This window comes from Rana temporaria, chromosome 4, assembly GCF_905171775.1.
Source record: "Rana temporaria chromosome 4, aRanTem1.1, whole genome shotgun sequence".
In the NCBI taxonomy this organism is placed as follows: domain Eukaryota; kingdom Metazoa; phylum Chordata; class Amphibia; order Anura; family Ranidae; genus Rana; species Rana temporaria.
The window spans coordinates 394,240,831-394,261,560 of record NC_053492.1 but is presented as its reverse complement, the minus strand read 5'-3'; the positions used below and the strand labels follow the sequence as shown (position 1 = coordinate 394,261,560).

The 20,730-nt window shown below is 41.9% G+C and overlaps 2 protein-coding genes across 7 annotated transcripts in view; one reads left to right on the top strand and one right to left on the bottom strand.

Annotated features, from left to right (window-relative positions):
• The window catches only part of VRK2 (VRK serine/threonine kinase 2), a 129,051-nt gene extending 117,073 nt beyond the window's left edge, over window positions 1-11,978 (top strand). For 2 of the 4 annotated variants that reach the window (XM_040351145.1, XM_040351146.1), the window contains exons 12-14: window positions 4,164-4,271; window positions 5,373-5,528; window positions 8,250-9,435. In XM_040351145.1, the coding sequence (XP_040207079.1) occupies window positions 4,164-4,271; window positions 5,373-5,528; window positions 8,250-8,537 (552 nt within the window). In that variant the 3' untranslated portion in view covers window positions 8,538-9,435. Of the gene's footprint in view, window positions 1-4,163; window positions 4,272-5,372; window positions 5,529-8,249; window positions 9,436-11,321 lie in introns of those variants that run through there. The other 2 variants (XM_040351148.1, XM_040351147.1) reach the window with 2 other exon arrangements.
• FANCL (FA complementation group L) overlaps window positions 11,293-20,730 on the bottom strand; it is a 126,419-nt gene continuing 116,981 nt past the window's right edge. For all 3 annotated transcript variants that reach the window (XM_040351149.1, XM_040351151.1, XM_040351152.1), the window contains 3 exons: window positions 18,100-18,216; window positions 13,490-13,561; window positions 11,293-11,676 (listed from right to left, as the gene is read on the bottom strand). In XM_040351149.1, coding sequence (XP_040207083.1) covers window positions 11,641-11,676; window positions 13,490-13,561; window positions 18,100-18,216 — 225 coding nt within the window. In that variant the 3' untranslated portion in view covers window positions 11,293-11,640. The remainder of the gene's footprint in view (window positions 11,677-13,489; window positions 13,562-18,099; window positions 18,217-20,730) is intronic.

Below are 20,730 nucleotides of genomic sequence, written 5' to 3'. Positions count from 1 at the left end.
GTATTTTGCCCAGGAGAGCCATTATGCCGCAGTATATCTGTGTGAGCCTGTCGGGAACAGGTTAAATGGTTAAGTGTTTCCCTAGGGAGGTGCTTTCTAACTGTCATGGGAAGACCGACTGACTGAGAGTAGATCAGTGTTCCTGATCACTAGGAACAGATGATCTCTCTCTCCTCTCCTGTCAGAATGGGGATCCATGACTAAGCACTAATCGGAGTGTGAAACGCGTAGACTGTTTCCCTGTGTTCTGCTTGTTTTGTAGTGCATTTTTTATAATTTTTTTACAATAAAGACAACCTTATGTTTTTTTTCGGAGTGCGGCTGTCCATCCCGTCTTTCCTCATATCAATTGCTTCGTGCATTGCCAGCACCCTTGATTTCCTGAACCGTTGCTGATTTTCCCAACACACCCACCTGGAGCGGTTACTCCCTTCCCTCAGAATGGGGATCCGCCTTGTTTACATCGGCAGATCCCCGTTCTTCCTTTGTGAGGAGCGATCGTGGGTGGCCGGCGGACATTGTGGCTGCCGGGCATGCGTATCAGCTCCCAAGCCGCAGGCGCGTGCACTTTATCTATTACACAAAACACCGTACAGGTACATAGTTTTGCGCAATAGAGCCGCCCTGCCATAGTATAGGTGCGGTGGGCGGTCTTAAAGTGGTTAAACTTTTTGTTTTACTTTTTCTAAATTGCTTCTTGGTTTCCAGCCTAGACCAAAATAATGTCATACAGCCCAGGAGTCTTCATGGGCTTTTTTTTCCTTTTATCTGGAGGAGGTTTTTTTTTAAGCTATGCATGTTCTTTTGCTTGCATGTCTGAGCTAAGGGCAGATGAATTCCAGGAAGTAAATGCATGGATCATCTGCCCTTTCTCAAGATGACCGCAACTAGAAATGTTAGGGGGATGTTTTTCAAGTGATTTCTTAACAACAACAAAAAAGCACAGAGACATGGATAGGTGAGTTTCCTCGAATATGAAAGATTGCGTACGTCCAAAGAGTGAACCCTTGATCACAAGCTGATGGCTTGGACATGTGCAAACCGGTTCTATTGAAAGCTATTCACATGTTGTTATGCAAATTGGATGCGCATCCAATTCCCATATATGTGAACACGGCCTTAGTAGACTGCAGCAATGGACAATTTTTGTGCGGCCATCAAATTTGAGTGATCAGGCATGTTGGAAATTTTTTAAAAACTAACAAGTTTCTAATCAATGATGGGAGAATCGTGTGAGAAATATAAAGGAAAAAGAAATGCGCATGAGCACAAGAAAACAAAATTCCTGGAAAGAAAAAAGATTCCTGGCCATGAAAATAATTTTCTGAAGTTTGAAGGCTTGGTTGGTCTAATTCAGAAATCAAGGGTGGCACCATCGGACCACAAAAAACACAAAAGTTCAGATTTTCGAAAGAATCTTTTTTTTTTGGTATCCAACCCATGTATTCTTGCTTTACAATAAAAAAAAAAATATTTAACCTGTCACACCAGCTACTGCGTTGTAAGCTTTGCGGGCGGGGTGAAACGCATCAGGGTGTGGCCTGGATGGAGTCGGGCTAAGGCTTTTCTCACTTTTGTGACTATCGGGCTCCGATGGTGTGTGACACTTGAGGTTACTTCCTTCCTGATCCTGTTGTTTAACCACTTGCCGCCCGCCAATGACAAATTGACGTCGGCAAAGTGGTTGTAGAATCCTGACTGGACGTCATATGACGTCCTCAGGATTCTGAGCCGCTGCGCGCCCCCGGGGGCGCGCATCGCAGCGATCGTTGTTGCTGGGTGTCAGTCTGACACCCCGCAACACCGATCAAGGTAAAGAGTCTCTCAAAGAGACTCTTTACCACGTGATCAGCCGTGTCCAATCATGGCGTAAATAGGAAAAGCCGGTAATCGGCTTTTTTCTCACTCGCGTCTGTCAGACGCGAGTAGAGGAGAACCGATCGGCTGCTCCTGTGACAGGGGGGGGGGGGGTTTATGCTGATCGATTATCAGCACAGCCCCCCCGAGGATGCCCACTGGACCACCGAGGATGCCCACTGGACCACCAGGGATGCCCACTAGACCACCAGGGATAAAAAAAAAAAGGTATGCTACCCTAGACCACCAGGGATGAGAAGGACACAAAAAATGGATGCCAATCAGTGCCGCAATGGATGCCAATCAGTGCCCACAATGGGCATCACTGATTGGCAGGCATTGTTTGGCACTCATTGGCATCCATTAGTACAACACATACGATAGTGCCCATCCGTGCCGCCTATCCATGCCCATCTGTGCCACCTATCCGTGCCGCCTATCAGTGCCCATCCATGCCGCCTATCAGTGCCCATCCGTGCCGCATATTAGTGCCCATCAGTGCCACCTCATCGGTGCCGCCTTGTCAGTGCAGTACCATCAGTGCCCATCAGTGAAGGAGAAACCATACTTATTTACAATGTTTTATAACAAACAAAAAAAACTTTTTTTTTTCTAAAGTTTTGGTCATTTTTTTATTTTTTTTGCAGAAAATAAATATCCCAGAGGTGATCTAATACCACCAAAAGAAAGCTCTATTTGTGGGTACAAAATGATAACAATTTCATTTGGGTACAGTGTAGCATGACCACGCAATTGTCATTCAAAGTGCAACAGCGCTGAAAGCTAAAAATTGGTCTGGGCGGGAAGGTGTATAAGTGCCCTGTATGGAAGTGGTTAAACATGATACATTAAATAATGTACATTATATTTTCAAAAGTGTTGGGACACCTGCCTTTACACATACATTTTAATGGCATCCCAGTATTAGTCCGTAGGGCTGTCCATGAGGTTTAGGAGTGTGTCTATGGGAATGTTTGACAGTTCTTCCAGAAGCGCATTTGTAAGGTCAGGCACTGATGTTAAACGAGAAGGCATGGCTCACAGTCTCCACTCTAATTCATCCCAAAAGTGTTCTATTAGGTTGAAGTCAGGACTCTGTGCAGGCCAGTCTAGTTCCTCCACCCCAAACTCGGTCATGTTGTAACAGGAGGGGGGCCATCCCCAAACTGTTCCCACAAAGTTGAGAGCATGACATTTTCCAAAATGTCTTGGTATACTGATGCCTTAAGAGTTCCCTTCACTGGCACTAAGAGGCCAAGCCTAACCCCTGAAAAACAACCCCACACCATAATCCCCCCTCCACCAAATGATTTGGACCAGTGCACAAAGCAAGGCCCATAAAGACATGGATAAGCGAGTTTGGGATGGAAGAACTTCACTGGCCTCCACAGAGTCCTGACCTCAACCTGATAGAACATCACTGGGATGAATTAGAGCAGAGACTGCCAGTCTTGTCTAACATTAGTGCCTGACCTCACAAATGCGCTTCTGGAAGAATGGTCAAACATTCCTATAGACACTCCTAAACCTTGTGGACAGCCTTCCCATAAGAGTTGAAGTTGTAATAGCTGCAAAGGGTGAGCCAACTTAATATTGAACCCTACGGACTAAGACTGGGATGCCATTAAAGTTCATGTGCATGTAAAGGTAGGGGTCCCAATACATTTAACAATATAGTATATGTGAAAGCTAACAAAAACACAGATGTGGGTATCTGATATGACCTGTTTGGCTTTAAAGAAAATGTATTCACAAGATTTGTTGCACAAAATCACAATTTCTTTAACAAATTATAATATATTGTGTAACTTCGCTGTTGGAATGGCAGTGGTGATGTTGCCTATAGAAACTGTCTTTTTTTTCATAATTAGTTTTTCCTGAACAAAGGCATTGTACAAGGGACCATATACCTGCTGAATCAATTTCACCAGTGGGGTCTGGTCTTATTTATCCTCTCTGTTTACTGCTATAAGTCAGCAACCTGAACAAATAAGAGCATATCAGGTATCCTGACATTCACTAGCTGCGTGCTTGCTTCAGGCCTGTGACTAAATTGTAGAACAAGATTGAAGAGAAGTCCACAGTGGCAGCCCCCACTTGTCTGTACTGACAGGTTCTCTTTAAGCTTCTCTTAATACTGGTCAAGGTTATTATATATTAATGAACTTCAATGAACATGACAACATTTTTTTTATGTTACATATGCTAGATGGGTGTAGTATTTGATTGCTAACTTTGTTTTACAAAGTAATCCTCTATTGTTTTGGGCACTACTAATTTTGTTTGTCATTATATTGTGTACATAGATTGAAGAGCTAAAACCACGAGAGTATAAGGTGCTTGATGGAGAAGACCACAGCATACAGCCGAAACTGAATTCACCAAAACCATGTCGGTTACAGAAAACACCAAAGGTAGATTGTGTTAATGTAATAACTATGTATAGATTGTGGTGGGTTTAATCATGGTACGGGGTGTGTCCGTCTTTTGAGGTTCAGGCAACAAGATCTATGAATTTGAGTTCCCGGGTCTGCAACCAATAATAGGGGTCTTTCTCTGTTTAACGCCTGTCTTCATTTTACTTTATTGCAAGACAGATATCCTATCGCCTACATTGGGAAGGATGAAACTAGAGAGGTGAAGGAAATGTGTAAACAAACATATCCTGAATTAAGCAGGGGGCTAAGCTGAGGCAACCTGTATACACTTACCCAATAACATCTTACAAAAATGCACCATCCATGGGTCAGCATTTTAATACAGGAAGTAGTCTTGGATGATGCCTGAACAATGGTATCAAACTTCTGGAGTGAAAGAACTTAAAATTCATTGTACTTGCACATCACTTGCACTTACCATGTAGGATAGAATTAGCAGCTATACTTTGATCCCTGAGATTCAGCTAACTGGAGAGACAATGTATATACGGAGGTATGTATAGACAAACTTTTTTTTTTTTAGTTTTGGATTTTTTTTTTTTTTAATGTCTGTGTTCCTGCTAGGTGGTGTTACCAGAAAATAAATGAAGGGTAAATCTTACAATGGGGATATTTGTTCTGGTAATGTTTGTCGAAGAAAGAATAATCCCTCACGTTGTGAGATTTCCTCTTAATTCTGTCTTGTCTCCGGGAGACACTGCACCGGACTTTAAATTAGACAATTTCCCTTTTAGATTTACCAAAACCATATAATATGAGGTCAAACCTAAACACGCAATCGGGCAGGTCCTTGCACAACATAGTTGAAAGTAAATCTAAAGGAAATTGAACAAGGAAAATTGTATACTGTATGGCCAGCTTAAGCATTGTTCACCTGTAACAGGAATTGCTGTTAGTGGCAGGATCTCCAGGTACAAAGCTTTGCCACAGGTTCAGAAAAAAGATGGTTTCAGAAAACGTTATGGCATAATGCCAAACATGCTGAAAAATAGATGTTTGGAGTTTTTTTTTCCTTATCTTCCTAATTGTGTCATCTTTACCTATTGGGAACATTTTTCCTCATAAAGTTTTATTCAGCAGGTTATCAAAACACAAGAATTAGACTTGTTCAACGGCCATGATGAATATCAGACACATTTTGTTGGCAATGACAACTACGTAAAAGCTAGTAATCTAAAAAGAATAAGTCCATTGGATTGGCAAAGAGAAGCTGCTGGTATTCAGGAACCAAAAGTAAGTCTAAAGCCTCATACACACAATCGGACTTCAAACAAACTTTTCCTTGGATTTTTGTCCAAAGGGAGTTGGCCGGTCACACCCATAGCATACACACTCTTTGACTTTTCTGCAAACTTTACCAACATCACATGGTTTTTCTGCTCTTTATCGCCACCCTTTGGTCAACTTCTGCTATTGTTGGTTGATTTTAACATTGGTTCTGGGCATGCGTATTTGTATTTTGTTCAAAAGGTGGCTTGCTGTACACACTTTCGGACTTTTGTTGCCGAAAAGTTTTTCCGTTTGCAGAGCGAACTTTTGTCCGATGAAAACCGAAAAAGTTTGTCCGATGGACCGTACACCTGGTCGGATATTTTTGAAAACGTGCTCATTTTGAAGTCTGTTGGCAAAAAGTCCGACAGCGTGTACGGGCCTTAGCAAAGAAAAAATGTGCAGTGTACATTTTATGGAATTGTGCTGAAAAATGTTTTATTAACGATTAAGGCAATTTTAATTTGCACAGACTTGCTAGCCCCCATTCCCTCTAGAAATAGGATTTTTTACTTACCACTAAAATAATTTTCTTGAAGTACAGGACACAGAATCATAGTCTTAACCATAGGGTACATGCAGCTACCTTCAGGTGATTGGATATTGGCAAAAAAGCTGCAGGGACATCCTGTATATAACCCCCTCCTACTCACAGCAAGTCTCAATTTTATAGCAAAGCAACTGGGAGATTATAAGGAGGGGGGGGGGGGGGGCTCTGTCCTGTACTGCAAGAATTTTTTTTTACTGGTAGGTTAAATATTTTATTTTCTTAATCATACAGTACAGGATCCTTTTAGTCTTAATCACAGGACACCCAAAGGCAGTCAAGTTTAAGGGGTGGGCAACACAGCAAATATTGCTAACAGGCCCACATAGAAAGGAATGGAAAAATGGGTAAAAAACGGCTCAGAGCACCTTACACCCTAAAGTCAAATAAGAGGAAGCCTGAGCATAAAATGTGTGAACAGAAGATCAGATCTCAGCCTTGGAAATCAAAGAAACAGATGCCAAATGCCCATGAAGCACTAATGGATCCGGTAGAGCTGGTGCACCTTTACAGGGAATGGAGGAGCTCTATCCTTCAGACCATAGGATTAAATGATGACTCTTCCACTCCATCTAGCCATGATGGACCCTGCAGGAACCTTCGGGAATGACTTAGAAGGAATCTTATTGCCAGAAAGAATCTGTAGCTGAGAGGCAGACTCGTAGTAGGCACTATGTTGAGACAGTGGAGAGAAATTCACATTGGATGTTTTGGAGCAGGACATGAGGAGGGGAGGACAAAGTCCTGATAAAGGTGGAATGAGAAAACCATCTTAGGGAGAAAAAAAAGTTCAGCCCAACCTTGTAACACAAGGAAAAGCTATGTATAGTATAAGGCTGCTAACCCGGACAATCTGCACTGAGGAGATAGTAAAACAGGCCACACTTTAAATGAGGTCAAACAAGGGAATATCCGAACAGGTTTGAAGAGTAGCAAGAACCAGGTTAAGATCACATGAAGTTACTGAGGAAGAAATGTGTGTGTGGCACCCTGCACAAATCCTTAACTTAACAATAAAGAGGCAAAAGCTGAGATTTGCCCTTTGATTGTACTCAAAGCCAGATGTTGGTCCAGACCAAACTGGAGAAAGGACAGCATCTTTCCCACAGAATACTTCCCAGGATAGAATTTCCTAACCTTGCACCATGCAAAGTATGCCTTCCAAGTATGGTTTTGCAAGAAGTCTACTTCCTAGCCTTCAAAAGGGTAGGGATAACCAAATCTAATAGGCCCCTGTCCTTTAGAAACAGGATGGTGGGTTGGTCCTTGGGACTGAAGGTCTGGGTGATCTGAAGGTAGGGAGACCGCCGCTCCAGGTGAGCACAGGCAGGTAATCAATGTCCACTCAGGAATCACACGGGTGCTGGCAATGCATAGAATTAAGCAGGTGGGAGAATGGATGGACAGCCGCACTCCAAAAAGTCTTGTTGAAAAAAAGACGTGCTCTTTATTGTAAAAAGGAAAAAATGCACAGCACACAACAGCATACAGTGGGATAGACAGCTGACGCGTTTCGCATTAACAACTAATGCTTAGTCATAGCTATGACTAAGCATTAGTTGTTAATGCGAAACGCGTCAGCTGTCTGTCCCACTGTATGCTGTTGTGTGCTGTGCATTTTTTCCTTTTTACAATAAAGAGCACGTCTTTTTTCAACAAGACTTTTTGGAGTGCGGCTGTCCATCCATTCTCCCACCTGCTTAACTCTGGGTGATCTGAAACGATCTCCTGAAAGTTTAAGTACCACATCCCCCGGCCAGTTTGGTGCAATGAGAAATACCAGAATACTGTAAAGGAGGAAAGATGTTGAACTGGTCTCCACAGTCGCTAAAGAGTTTCTGGACTTAGTGACAAAGTTTGATTTTGAATCTGAATGCATCTGGTGTTCCCCCACCTGTGTCAAATGGCTTGGAACACTTTTGGGTGGAGAGATAATTTTTCCGGGTCAAGACACTGTTCGCTGGGAATGTACGCCTGGACAACAGAATTGGCCAGAGTTTCAGGATATCAATAGGAAAAAAGTTTATTTTGATGACAAAGTCCCCAGCACGGAAAATGCATCTGATAGGCTGACATCTCTTGAGAACTTCCAGCTTCTATGGAGAAATAGATTTTAATTTTTTTTTTCCTAATTCCAGATTCAGGTTGGAAATTCACCACATCAGGGAAAGTCTGGCCTTGTAGATCAGATGCATGGGGTGGTCCAAGTGTTTTTTCCCATGCTGCCAGTGTTGAGTTGCAATGGTCTGGAGATAAACTGGCCATATACCACTACCTCAGAGGAGGCCATCATCAGACGCAAGACCCTCATATGCAATCAAAATCTGATGATGGCTGAACCTGGGAGAGACAGAAGTTTGTTGTGGGACAGAGAGATCATGGACAGGGTCATGCCTAATGGAAGGCCCAGGTACTCTAATTTGTGAGTTGGTTGAGGATTCAACCGAACCTCTGCAATGTCTGCTGGATATTGATTAACAGAGTTAGGGAAGACTGGTCCTTTACTAAGACATTGTCCAGAGAATGGAGAAGAGGTAGGGACCAGGGCAAGCACCTTTAATGAAGATCCAGGGTACCATGCACAGGCCTAAGGGAAAGGTGACAGATTGGTGATGCCAAGCACCCACAGCAAAATGCAGATTGTGTTGGTGAGAAGATAGGAATGGGCAAGTAAGCATCCCTGATGTCCACAAAGGCCAGGAATGAGGCAGGCAACAATAACCTACCTGGCTAATTTTGTGCAGAATATTTGAACCTGCAGGGACAAGTTCCACATCTTCAGATTGGTCTACCTGCAGGGATGCAAGGTGCTTCCTTTTGCCCCATAATCTCTTTCATATACTTGTCTAAGTTTGTACCAAACAGGCATTCTCTTTCAATTGGCATTTACTCATGGCACTTCTTGTACAGCCGTTTAGCATTTGTTTGGGCTAAAGGAATCTTTCCATATGCATGGAGAGGAGGCTCTTCTGGGAGATCTGTCAAATTGTACCTTTAAAACCATTCATGCAGTAGCATAAGGTCACAAGTAAAAGCTCAATGTGGTGGTGGTGTCTTGCAGACAGCCTGCTAGATAAATTGAAGCCTTTTGAGAGGGTTTTTATCCTCTTATCCACCACAGGTCCTTTAACACAGGATCATCCTTTACAGGGACCCTTTAGTCTTGTTAAGGCAAAAAAAAAAATGATGGATCAACCACAAAGGCTGCTCATTTCCGTGGGAAACCCCCTTCAAGAAGTATACTACTGAACAAAATGTTTATTAGGGGCAAAGGGTTTTTAAAGATCAGGTCAATCACAGTACAAGACTGACTGCTAAGGGCAAGTGGAAAGGGAAGGTCTTAGGCCCCGTACACACGACAGAGGAACTCGACGTGCTTGGCATGTCGAGTTCCTCGTCTCGTTTTGGGATGAAGCCGCCGAGGAGCTCGGCGGGCCGCCTTCTCCTATAGAACAACGCGGCCAACGAGAAAATAGAGAACATGTTCTCTATTTTCTCGTCGAGCTCCTCGGCGGCTCCATCGAGCCAAAACTGTACAGACGACAGAGATTCTCGGCAGAATCCGGGTTTTGACCGAGTTTCTCGGCGAATTCTGCCGAGAATCTCTGTCGTGTGTACGAGGCCTTAGACTTGAACCAGTTCAGGGAGCCAGTGCTAGTGACCTTGGGATGAGGAGACTGCATGTACTCTAACACTAACCTGAGTGTACCATGTCAATAAGGATAGCAGTGGTATCTTTAAGCTTTGATTGGATCTTGGCTAAAGGCGTCTCATTCTAATCCAATTCCTCAGAAATTCAGAGGGGATCTTCCTTGTCTATTTTCACAGCCAGCAGCTCAGCTGTAAGAGCCTAAAAACAACTTAAGAGGAGAGAATGAAGGTACTCATGACCCCTGCCATCTACGACCTCTGATTGGACCGAGATCCTACCCAAGAAATCAGGGAATCAAACTGGGGGGAGTTGTCAGAACAGAGGGCACTAGGGTATGTGCGGAGAGATGATCACCCATTTCCTCACCCTGGGAGCTGTTGGCTGCATCTGAGCCAGCAAGGCTCATGACATTTTTAACTTTTTTTTCCCTACAAATAGGGCTTTTTGTGCTACAAATAAAGTTATTATAGAACATTTTGAAAAAAGAAAGTTTTCCTTTTGTTTCTGTTATAACATTTTGTAAATAAGTTTTCTCCACTGATGAGGAGGCACTAATATACAGCACTGATAGGTGGCAATGATGGGCAGCACTGCATCACGTGGGCACTGACTGACATTACTGGGAGGCACTGCTGGGCATCGTTGATCGGTCTTGACTGATAATCAATGAGCTGATTATCAGCGCGCACCACACCTTGTCAGGAAAGCCGCTGATCAGCATTCCTCTACCTACGCCTTGGCAGCGCGAATGGAGAAAAGACGATAAACGGCACTTCCTGGTAACCTTGTGATCAGCTGTGATTGGACACAGTTGATCATGTGGTAAAGTGCTTACGTCATAGGCTCTTTACCTAGATCGGAGATGAGGTGTGTCGGACCGACACACCACCCCATTGATCGCCGCACATGAGTGGCTTATCCTGCTGGTTGTCATATGACGCCCAGTCAGGATAACTGATCCCTGATGCGGCCGTCATTCTGCTATAGGCTGGGTAGGATGTGGTTAAAATATAGAACTGAAAGTGTTTTGTTATATCTGTTCAATAAGCACAATATATATATATATATATATATATATATATATATATATATATATATATATATATATATATATATATATATATATATATATATATATATATATATATATATATATATATATATATATATATATATATATATATATATATATATATATATAATGAATTGATTGATGTCCTGTTCACTTGCTGGTGTCTCAATAAGTGCTCAGTTGTTTTTAGGGAATCTAGTATAGGGAAATTTACATATATTGTAGAGATGTACTGCATATGTTTCTGACATACACACACTTTAAATGGCTCTTGTGGATGAAAGACTGGGATCATAGCATATCTAGTTAGGAGTATTGTGTGCAATGTAAAGTTAGATAAATAATGGGGATATGTGTGCTTCGGTCATTTACTTACAGTAATGAGGCCAGCACTACATATACAGTATTGTCACAGCTTAAATGTATTGTAAAAATTTTACATAACAAATGTACAGAGTCATATTTAACTGTTTTATTTTTATTCAGGGAACAGGCAATGGTCACACTACACCCAACTACAAACTTTCTCTCGGCAGAAAACCAATCCGTCAAACAGACAAAACCTACTGGGAAGAAACAGAAGGTCCCTTAAAGGACCCCAATTCTCAGCATCAGTATTGTAAAGGCAAGACCTCCTGGGAAGAAAGGGAAGTTTCTTTAGAGGACCCCAATTCTCAGCACCAGAATTGGAAAGATATCTATAAATATGGACTTGCAATTCCAGTCCTTATACTAATGATCTACTGTGCAATATATGCCTTGTAATAAATCATTAAATGTTCTTCTTATCCAGCCGAATAAAGCTTCAGAATGTCTTGTTAAGCAGCTTCAGGGTGATGGGCTACAAAACAAAAATAATTATTTTAACAGAAATGTAGAGTCAACTTTAATGCACTTTTACTATTAAATGTCAATGTATACAATCATACTAAATTAAAAAAATAAAGGCGCCGCTATTGCATTTTTTATACATATGAAAACGGTCAGCTTAATGCTCTCTCTAGTGTGTGTGTTTTACTGTTTATAGTATATGTAAAAACACAATTAATACAGTATATGTTGCTTTAACATGTCAATGTTAGTTTTAATGTTCTTAAATCTGCAGATTTCAATAAATAAACCTTGGTGATCCTGCTATCCTGACACTCTGTTATGGGCTGATAATATTCTCTGTCCTTGTCTCTCAGCTGTGTTTCTATGATGTCACACGGTCTTCTGATGGAGACTATAAGTGGCCATTGTAACATGCATTATGCAGTCATGGTCCACTGTTGTCCCTATCAGGAAACCTGCAATGAAAAGGTCACCATGACGTGAAGGGAGGGACACAGTCACCAATAAAAACATTACAGTGTTCTAGCCTTGCTCTGCTGTACTTATAAACCTGTATTATTATTGCTGACTTTGTCCCTATTGGGGCTTCCCCTTACTTCCATTTTTATTGCCAAAATAGTAATCAGACTAAGAAGTGAGGGGCAATTTCCTAGTGATACCTCAGACAGCAGTAAAAACCTGGCACACCCTTCCCTATTTTAGCCAAAACAAAAAAGTTTTAATATTGACATGTGCACCAAATTCAGGCCGTTTTATCGCCACTTGAAGCTACAGGCTGCAGCAGATTCTTAAAGATTTACCACCAGTACAGAGATTAGGAAACTGACTTTGATTAAAACCAGCCCTGAGTTGGTGTAAAGAGGTACGCCAGTGCTCAGAGTGGGGCATGTCATGAACAGGACCGCTTCCTGCACAAGGCTCTATCCCCAGCCTTGTTCAGATGTTGGACAGAAAATTCCCTGGCCCAAAGCTGAATGTAAACTAAGGGGCTGGGGATACTGATAATCTCATTACCCAAGTATGGCCATGTCCATATTTAGGAAATGACTTGCATTATTGGGGGTGAACCTGATGGGCGAACTAGTCCTCCATGGTCACAGCACCTGATGGATGGAACAGAAAATAATTTCCCATCAGGTCTGCTTTAATTGTGATCGACAGGGGATGGCAGTGGGCATATTCCAAAGCCGATTTCAGACTAAAGAGCAGCTAAAGGATCCACCTATTGCTGTGCGCTGTCAAAGGCAAGGCAGGCCTGATTGAGAACTAGTCTCTTATTTCTCCATTAGGCTCCGCCACCCTATTAGGAAAACCAATTTTAGCCAAAACAAAAAAGTTTTAATATTGACATGTGCACCAAATTCAGGTTGTTTTATCGCCAGTGTGATAAGTGCATTGGCTGGGGAGGGAGTGCACATTTGTGCCAGTCTCCAACAGATGCACATTCCTATCCGTTGTGCCTGTTTCAGCCCATTGGAAGTCTAAAGGAAGCATGACACCCTTTATAAAATCCCCTCAATTTTTTTTTGCATAACAATGTTAAAATAGCGGAGCAGAAGAAGCAAGTGATTTACAGTAACTGTAAACTGACACACATGCAGACAAAGCCAAAATATTAATAGCTCACATTTCAGTCAATCACTGTAACAAACTGGCTTCTGCTTTGGAAACAGGCACACTAGTAGCTTGCTGTATACACCAATTTATCGAATATAAAAAATATATAATTTTTTTCACAAAAAGCATTATTTCTTTGGATCCCCCCCTTTTTTTATGAAGGGAAAACATGGGAGCTCATATAAACATATCAATCAGCTTACCTTACTGCAGTAGGGACATTCTCCATATATAATATTAAAGCTCTGTCTACTTGAGGGCAATGAGTTTAACCACTAAAGAGACAAAAAAAAAAAAAAAGAGCAACTTCTAGTGGATTAATTACAAATATTGTTCACATATTTTAGCAATAAAGATTAAAATGGTACCAAATAATATGGTCAAAATCTGTAAGTTCAAGGTGTTTTAATGTGCATTGCATGTCATATTAAAAGGAGTAATTTTAACAGGAAAAATAAAACAGTATCTTACTCATGGGTAAGTATTTTAGGGCATAGGAAGTATCCACAGATCAAGGAGCCCCTGAGTTTGAAGATAGCCATAGGGCTGTCCGGTGTAAAGCCAGAACTGGCGCACTGGACCCACTCAAATTTTGACATATGCAGTTTTAGGGTGCCATCCAGCCTACTTGCTGCACCACGTGAAGAAGGTTTAGTTGACACGGTTGAAAGGACCTGGAAACTGAGCCAAAGCTCAGGCTTTCCATTACTTTCTTAGATTTTCTGCAGATTTTTATCTTCAGATTTACCAAAACCATGTAGTGCAAGGGCCTGCCTGATTGCATACAAATTGAAACTCTTAGGCTGGATTCAGCTCCGTTATCTCTGCAGAGAGATAAGAGAACTGTTCAGCAGATCAACTCTGTTTTAGCTGCGAATTTGGAGACCTGGGGGAGGGGGAGAAGTGTATTGAGGTGAATGAGAGAAATCCTGAAGCCCGCCCCCTGTATTGCGTAGGCACGCACGAGTTACGGGGTTTTCGAAAGAAGCCAAACATGCAGAGTGCAGGCGCCGTATAGAGCCGACTCACATCTCCGCATGTTCGGCTTTTTTCGGAAACCCCGTAACTCGTGCGCGCCTACGCAATACGGGGGGCGGGACCTTATCTGCCGGGGCGAACAGACGTCAATCATCTGGGCGACCTCCCAGATGACAATCCCCCTAGGCAAAGAAACTCCCATGGGGAGAAGTAGATTGAAAAAATGGATTACAAGGTACGTACAGCATAAAAAAAAAAACTAATTGCGGACAGTACTCGTTATGAATATAAGGGAGTTGGTCAAATATACATGCTATTAGGGTGAACCTCCGCTTTAACCACTCACGGATTGGGTTGTAACAAACAAATGTAATGGCGGGTTGGAGGATAGGGGATAGGTCAAGTGGAGGAGGTAGGGTTGGGGATGAGGGGATAGGGCGGTTTTCGGAATAGGGGGATATTCAGGTTCAACATATGAGATATATATATTCAAAGTGGAATGTTGTAACCAGTATTTATTCATTGATAAAATAAAATAAAAAAAAAATAAAAAACAGACAATGTCCGTCAACGTCCAATCAGTTAAGATCCGTTTTAAAGAAAACATTTTTTTTAGTTTATCTGTGAACTCAATCTATGATCCAGGCAGTAATTGAACAATAGGAAGTACATCCCCAAGGAGAACCACAGCCAGAGATGTCTCCCAGGAGCAGCTCCTAGTCACAATCTGCTTTTTCTTGCTCTCCTTTCCCCACATATAGGCAAATATGACAAACAATGTCAATGCAGTCCCAAAAATTGTTGGAATCTATCGCACAATGCAGATAGCGCACACAAGGACAAGTCACTCACTGAAAATTGCAATGCAGCATGGGAGGAGCAATGCTTTCTGGGTAATGTTATCAAAGCCACAGAAACTGCTGTAAACAGATCAAAATGGATGCGAAAACTGATACATTTACAGATGTTAATGGAACGGAAGACGGATGAAAACGGAGATTAACGGAACGGAAGATGGATGAAGCAACGGATAAAAAAATGATACGTTTTTAATGTGGCTAAACTGATGGTGCCCGTGTGAATGAGGCCTTACACATAGGGTGGGCTCTGTAGAAGTCCGCCTGATCAGGGAATCTGTCCGCTGATCCCTGCTAAGTAGTCGGATGGCTGTTCCATGTCCTTTCCACTTATGCAGCGTGGACACAGACACAGCCCGCTCTCCTCTATCGGCGGTTGGATGTAAATAGACCACCTGTCTGTTTACACCTGACTACCATATGATCCGCCAGATGGGGATTCGTTCCCCATCCGTCTGTTTTCCACGGACTGGATCAGATCGGCTGTCGGTGGGGGTCAACAGACACATGTTCATTGACACCTTCTGCTAAATAGAGGAGAATGGAGGGACCAATAGGGCTGTCCATGTAAAAGAGCCTATATCAACTTTTTGCTTTGTATTGCTTTAAAAAAGGACAGCACATTAAAAAAGTAATACATGTATTTAGTGCACTGGTATTGGGTGATTTTGATTTTCACACTAAGGGCAGTTGTTTTTGATAATTACCCACTCTTCAATTGATCTAAAACTTTTGGCTGGAGCTGTGCTTTTATAGCGGAACCATACACACACCTCCACTCCAGTGATGAAGTCCAGGAGTGCCCTCTTTGGCCGCTGACATCTACGACTGCTCTTCCTCTGGATTCCCAACCTTTGGCCATTTTGATTGGCCAGGTTGCATGTGTGGGAGTTCATTTATCTCGGGTAACACCACATACTCAAATCCACTATTTCAGTGCTACAGATTTGCAAACAACACTCACATTCCTTGGTCAGGTGTAGTTAAAGGTATACTAAAGGTTCAGGGTTTTTTTTTTTAAATAACAAACATGTCATACTTACCTCCACTGTGCAGATCGCTTTGCTAGAGTGGCCCTGAACGTCCTCTTCTGGGGTCCCACGGCGGCTCCCGCTGTTCCTCCCCGCAAAAACTAACACCCTCTGGGAAGCTCTCTCCCTAAGGGGTTACCTTGCTGGCGTGCTCCCGTGTGATACACTAGGCAGCCATAGCCGCCTAATGTATCACTCGGCCCGGCGCATCACGTTATTGATAGCCGGGCGAGCCAGTGGCTGCGCTGCTATCAATCATCCAATGAAGAGCCAACAAGAGCTGGGGAAAGCAATGCGGGATAGTGCCCGCGGAGATTCGGGGCTCAGGTAAGTAAAACGGGGGCTCGGGGGGACCGGTGACAGCAAAACACAAAGCTTTACAACCCCTTTAAGACTAAGGAGGGGGTAGGTCAGACTGCTGAAGAGACCATTGTTTTAAATGCAGAGCTACAAACCTTAGAAAACGTTGCTCTTTATCCAATACGATTACAGTAATTTACCCAAACACTTCATTCTTTAATAATACAGCCATTACTAAGGTCTAATCATTGCTACCTATGTAACACACATGCTAAGTGGGATTTCCCAGATAAATGGCAGCCTTCCATATGATTAGGCATCTTTGTTTAGTAACAATGCAACAATCCAATCAGCAGGATTTAAATTATGTTAGAATTCCTCTTGAGCACTGTACTCTGATGAGCATTCATCACCAAGCTCTTCCTCCTTATGAACAGTCAGGCCGGGTTCACACTGGTCCGACAAACGCTCCAACATTGGGAGCTCATGTCGCATGACGTGTAAAAATCTATGTTTCCCTATGAGAGCTGTCTTAACTGGTCTGACACAAGTCGGTCCGACTTTGAAAATGCTCCCTGTACTGCTTTGGTCCTACTTCAGCCCATTGAATATCATTGAAGTCGGATCAAAGTAGGATCCTTGTCCTTACCATCCGACATGGTGATTACAGCAGCAAAAGGAATTTCTCACTCTGGGATTGTTTTGATTGGTCAAAGAGCAAGTCAGACTATCACAAAGTCGGATCAAAGTAGTATCCTGTTCATGAAAGTCAGATGGATGTAGGATCAATATAGGACCAATGTAGGTCCGATGTCGCAGAGCAAAGTAGGATGAAAGTCGTACTACTGTCGTGTAGTATAGTGTGAACCCAGCCTAACCACCATGTCTGGATGATTTTGACACTATGCCACTCAGTGCTCCCCTATTCGCTTATGAGAACAATGACGTTTGAACAAGAGCAGAACATTTAAACTGCAAATATTGTATGCAAAGTGTACATAAGCTGCAAGACATTTTACAAAATACATACACCATTTTCATTTGTTCTTGCCCAGATAGGTTTACTGTCTAGTGCCCCTATCCCAACAATATAGACACCATCTCTACAACCCAATTGGCATGTAGGAGCAAGTTAAAAGTGTATAAAAGACACCTTTGCAGGCACTAGAGAAACAAACTCATCAGATATCCAAAAAAAGCCAGCAAAGTAGGACAAGAGTGCTAACCACTTAGCCACTGTGCTGCCTGGCTTTCTCATGCAATCTGTATGTTTAATGACAGTGGTCACTACTGTTAATGGCTTGCTGGAAACGTTCCACAATCTGCAGATGTTTATAACAGCCCAATCTCAGAGCTAGACTGCGTGCCTTAAGTGCACATTCCCAGAAAGATGCTGATTACACTTGTCAGGATGTGCCAACATGTCACATATCCTGATGAGTATATGCTATGAGCAATAGGAAAGGGGGGGTAAGGACATTATTCTTTTCCTGTTTGATACATCAAGCTGTGCTTAAGTTGTTCAGTTCAATGATGGTTCCTGGATAGAGAGACAATTAATACACAGCATCTTTTCTTTTATGAAGTACCGTCACCCTAATTAGCTCCAGCTACAGAGATTTAGTCTAAGCAATACTAAATTCTTACCTCGTATAGACAGGCTTGGTGAAAAGGCTGCCCACAGTGTGGATCATCACACACCTGGTCTGGAATGGCAGAGTCCAATCTGTACGCATAGCATATTCCACATTCCATACTAAAGTCCTAAAGGAAGAAGAAAGAAATGAAAAACAAAAACGCTACTTAAAGCTGAACCCTGGGCCAAGAAACAATTTCCCTTTCAGTGGAGCCGTGCCCACATGGGTTATTTGCTTATTTTTGTATAGGGGTAGATATACTTACCCGATCCTCCCCACATAATACTGGTCTCTACAGCTCCTGCACCCCATGCTTCAGCGGTCTTGAGTTCGGATATCATAAAGCCTAGAGCAGGCTCCATAGACACCAGGAACAGTCCACCAATGAATGGTGTTAGAGAGCCATTTTCCAGGGGAGTTGAAGATCAGGAAAGTACAAGGCTTTCTCCTCTCCCCTGGACAAAACAAGAACTTACCCCTTGGATTGCAGGCACAGCCCCACTACAAGGGTTTTAATGAAAGGATAATGGGGACACTCAGTGAGGAGGATGAACCAAGAGCTGTTGGGGACCCAAGAAGAAGACCACTGAAGAGAGCAGGTAAGTATAACATGTTTTTTTTTTCTTTTTAAGTTTGACATTTACAATCACTAATTTAAAGCCAATCTGTATTTTTTCCATGCTAGGCAAATAGCTGTAGTCACATAATGTGTCACTACTAGTTGCAATTGTCCTCTCCATATAGACCAGCAGAAAAACCCACAATTCCTTTGTATGTTTTCACTTTGTAAAGGGAAAACCTTTACAAGGGGCTCAACAGTCCCCTCCCCATGTGATAGCATTTGGGCCTAACTGATTGGCCAATGCGACACAATGTATGGCAGGGTTGAGAGGGTGGAAAAGGTAAATAAGAGCACCTGTATTGGAGAGTAGAGATGGATGTAAATTTTCCGGAAAAGTTTAAAGCCATGAGAAAAAAAAGAAAATGTTTCGAAAAATTGAAAAAAATGTTCAGTGTGGAATATTGATTTTTTACACTGGGAAGGTGACATACAGTGCATATAAAAGTATTATGCTTGAAATAATAGTACAGCTTATTCAGTAAATAAATTAAAGGATCACTAAAGGATTTTTTTTTTTTTTTAGCTAAATAGCTTCCTTTACCTTACTGCAGTACTGGTTTCATGTCCTTAGTGTTAGTTTTTGCTTTGATGTTGCTGTAATTCTGCTGTGATCTCCAAACTTCCTGGTTGTCTGTTTCCTTATAACCACAGTACTGGGAGCTTTTCACTGTGGTCTAAGCTGTCATTACTGCGTGTCTAAAATTTAACAGAACCAATCAGATTCATTTTAAAAACAAAACACTGCCCTGGATTTGTTTTTGTTTTTTGTTCTGCGGGTCTCTCTAGTTCACAGGAACATGAAACCAGTTTAAAAGTGAAACTAACCTGCAGGCACATTATATGATTGCTTTTTATCTATTTGTAATATTTTTTAAAAGGAATCAGTTAACTTTTATGTCTCTATACCCTGTAAACAGTCATTTCAGCAAAACATTTTTTTCCTTTAGTGACCCTTTAAACTTGCTTTTTACATTTATTTTTTATTACAAATGGAATAACAAGGACTGTATATGTTAAGAACCTTTCAACTATACCCAAGAACAGGTAACCACCCCCTCCCTTTCTTGCACGTAAATGTAAATGGAAGCCTGTAATACCTCAATTAACGTTGCTCCTTTGTGGACCTGGTCATGTGACTCTCCTCTGTTGTTTCACTGATGGTCACATGATGGCTCTCCTCCTCCAATCAAAAGCTACACTCAAGGAGGAGGCAGAGCGGGAGGAGGAGAGTGGCTAGAATGAGCGGTGTTACTTGAGGTATTACAGGTTTCCATTTACATTGAGAGTGACACAGGAGGAACATTGTATGAGAAAGGGCTGTCAGTAATGTTTTCTTAACCTTAAAGTATGGCAGTGCTGTCCGAGGGCCAGGAGAATCGAGGCAGCCGGCCCTTCACCCCACCCATTGGTGGCACCCGGGGCGGACTGCCTGCCCCCCCTGGTAAATAAAAAATAAATAAATAAATAAATAAATAAATAAATAAATAAATAAATATATATATATATATATATATATATATATATATATATATATATATATATATATATATATATATATATATATATATATATATATATATATATATATATATATATATATATATATATTGGTGTATAACAGGCATATTTACTTGTTTTAAACTGTATTTACATTTATTCAGTGAAAGAAATTGCTATAAACTGTCAAAACATGTAACAATAAAGTGCAATGTGCTCAATGCACCACACAGTTTCATTATAATATTCAATAAATAGTGCAGACAACGTGACAGTTCATTATGTGGTTTGTGAAAACAGTTCATATAAACACGATATCTCCACACTGATCCATCTTTGTGCATATGCAAAAATCTTGGTGTACCCTCCACTGGTTGTGCCCTCACCTTATAGTGTAAATATATGCACCTTTGATAATACTCAATCCTCTGATCAGTTCCCTCTAAGGCCGGGTACAGACGAGCAAACATGTACGATGAAACCGGTCCGTCGGACCATTTTCACCGTACATGTCTGCCCGGG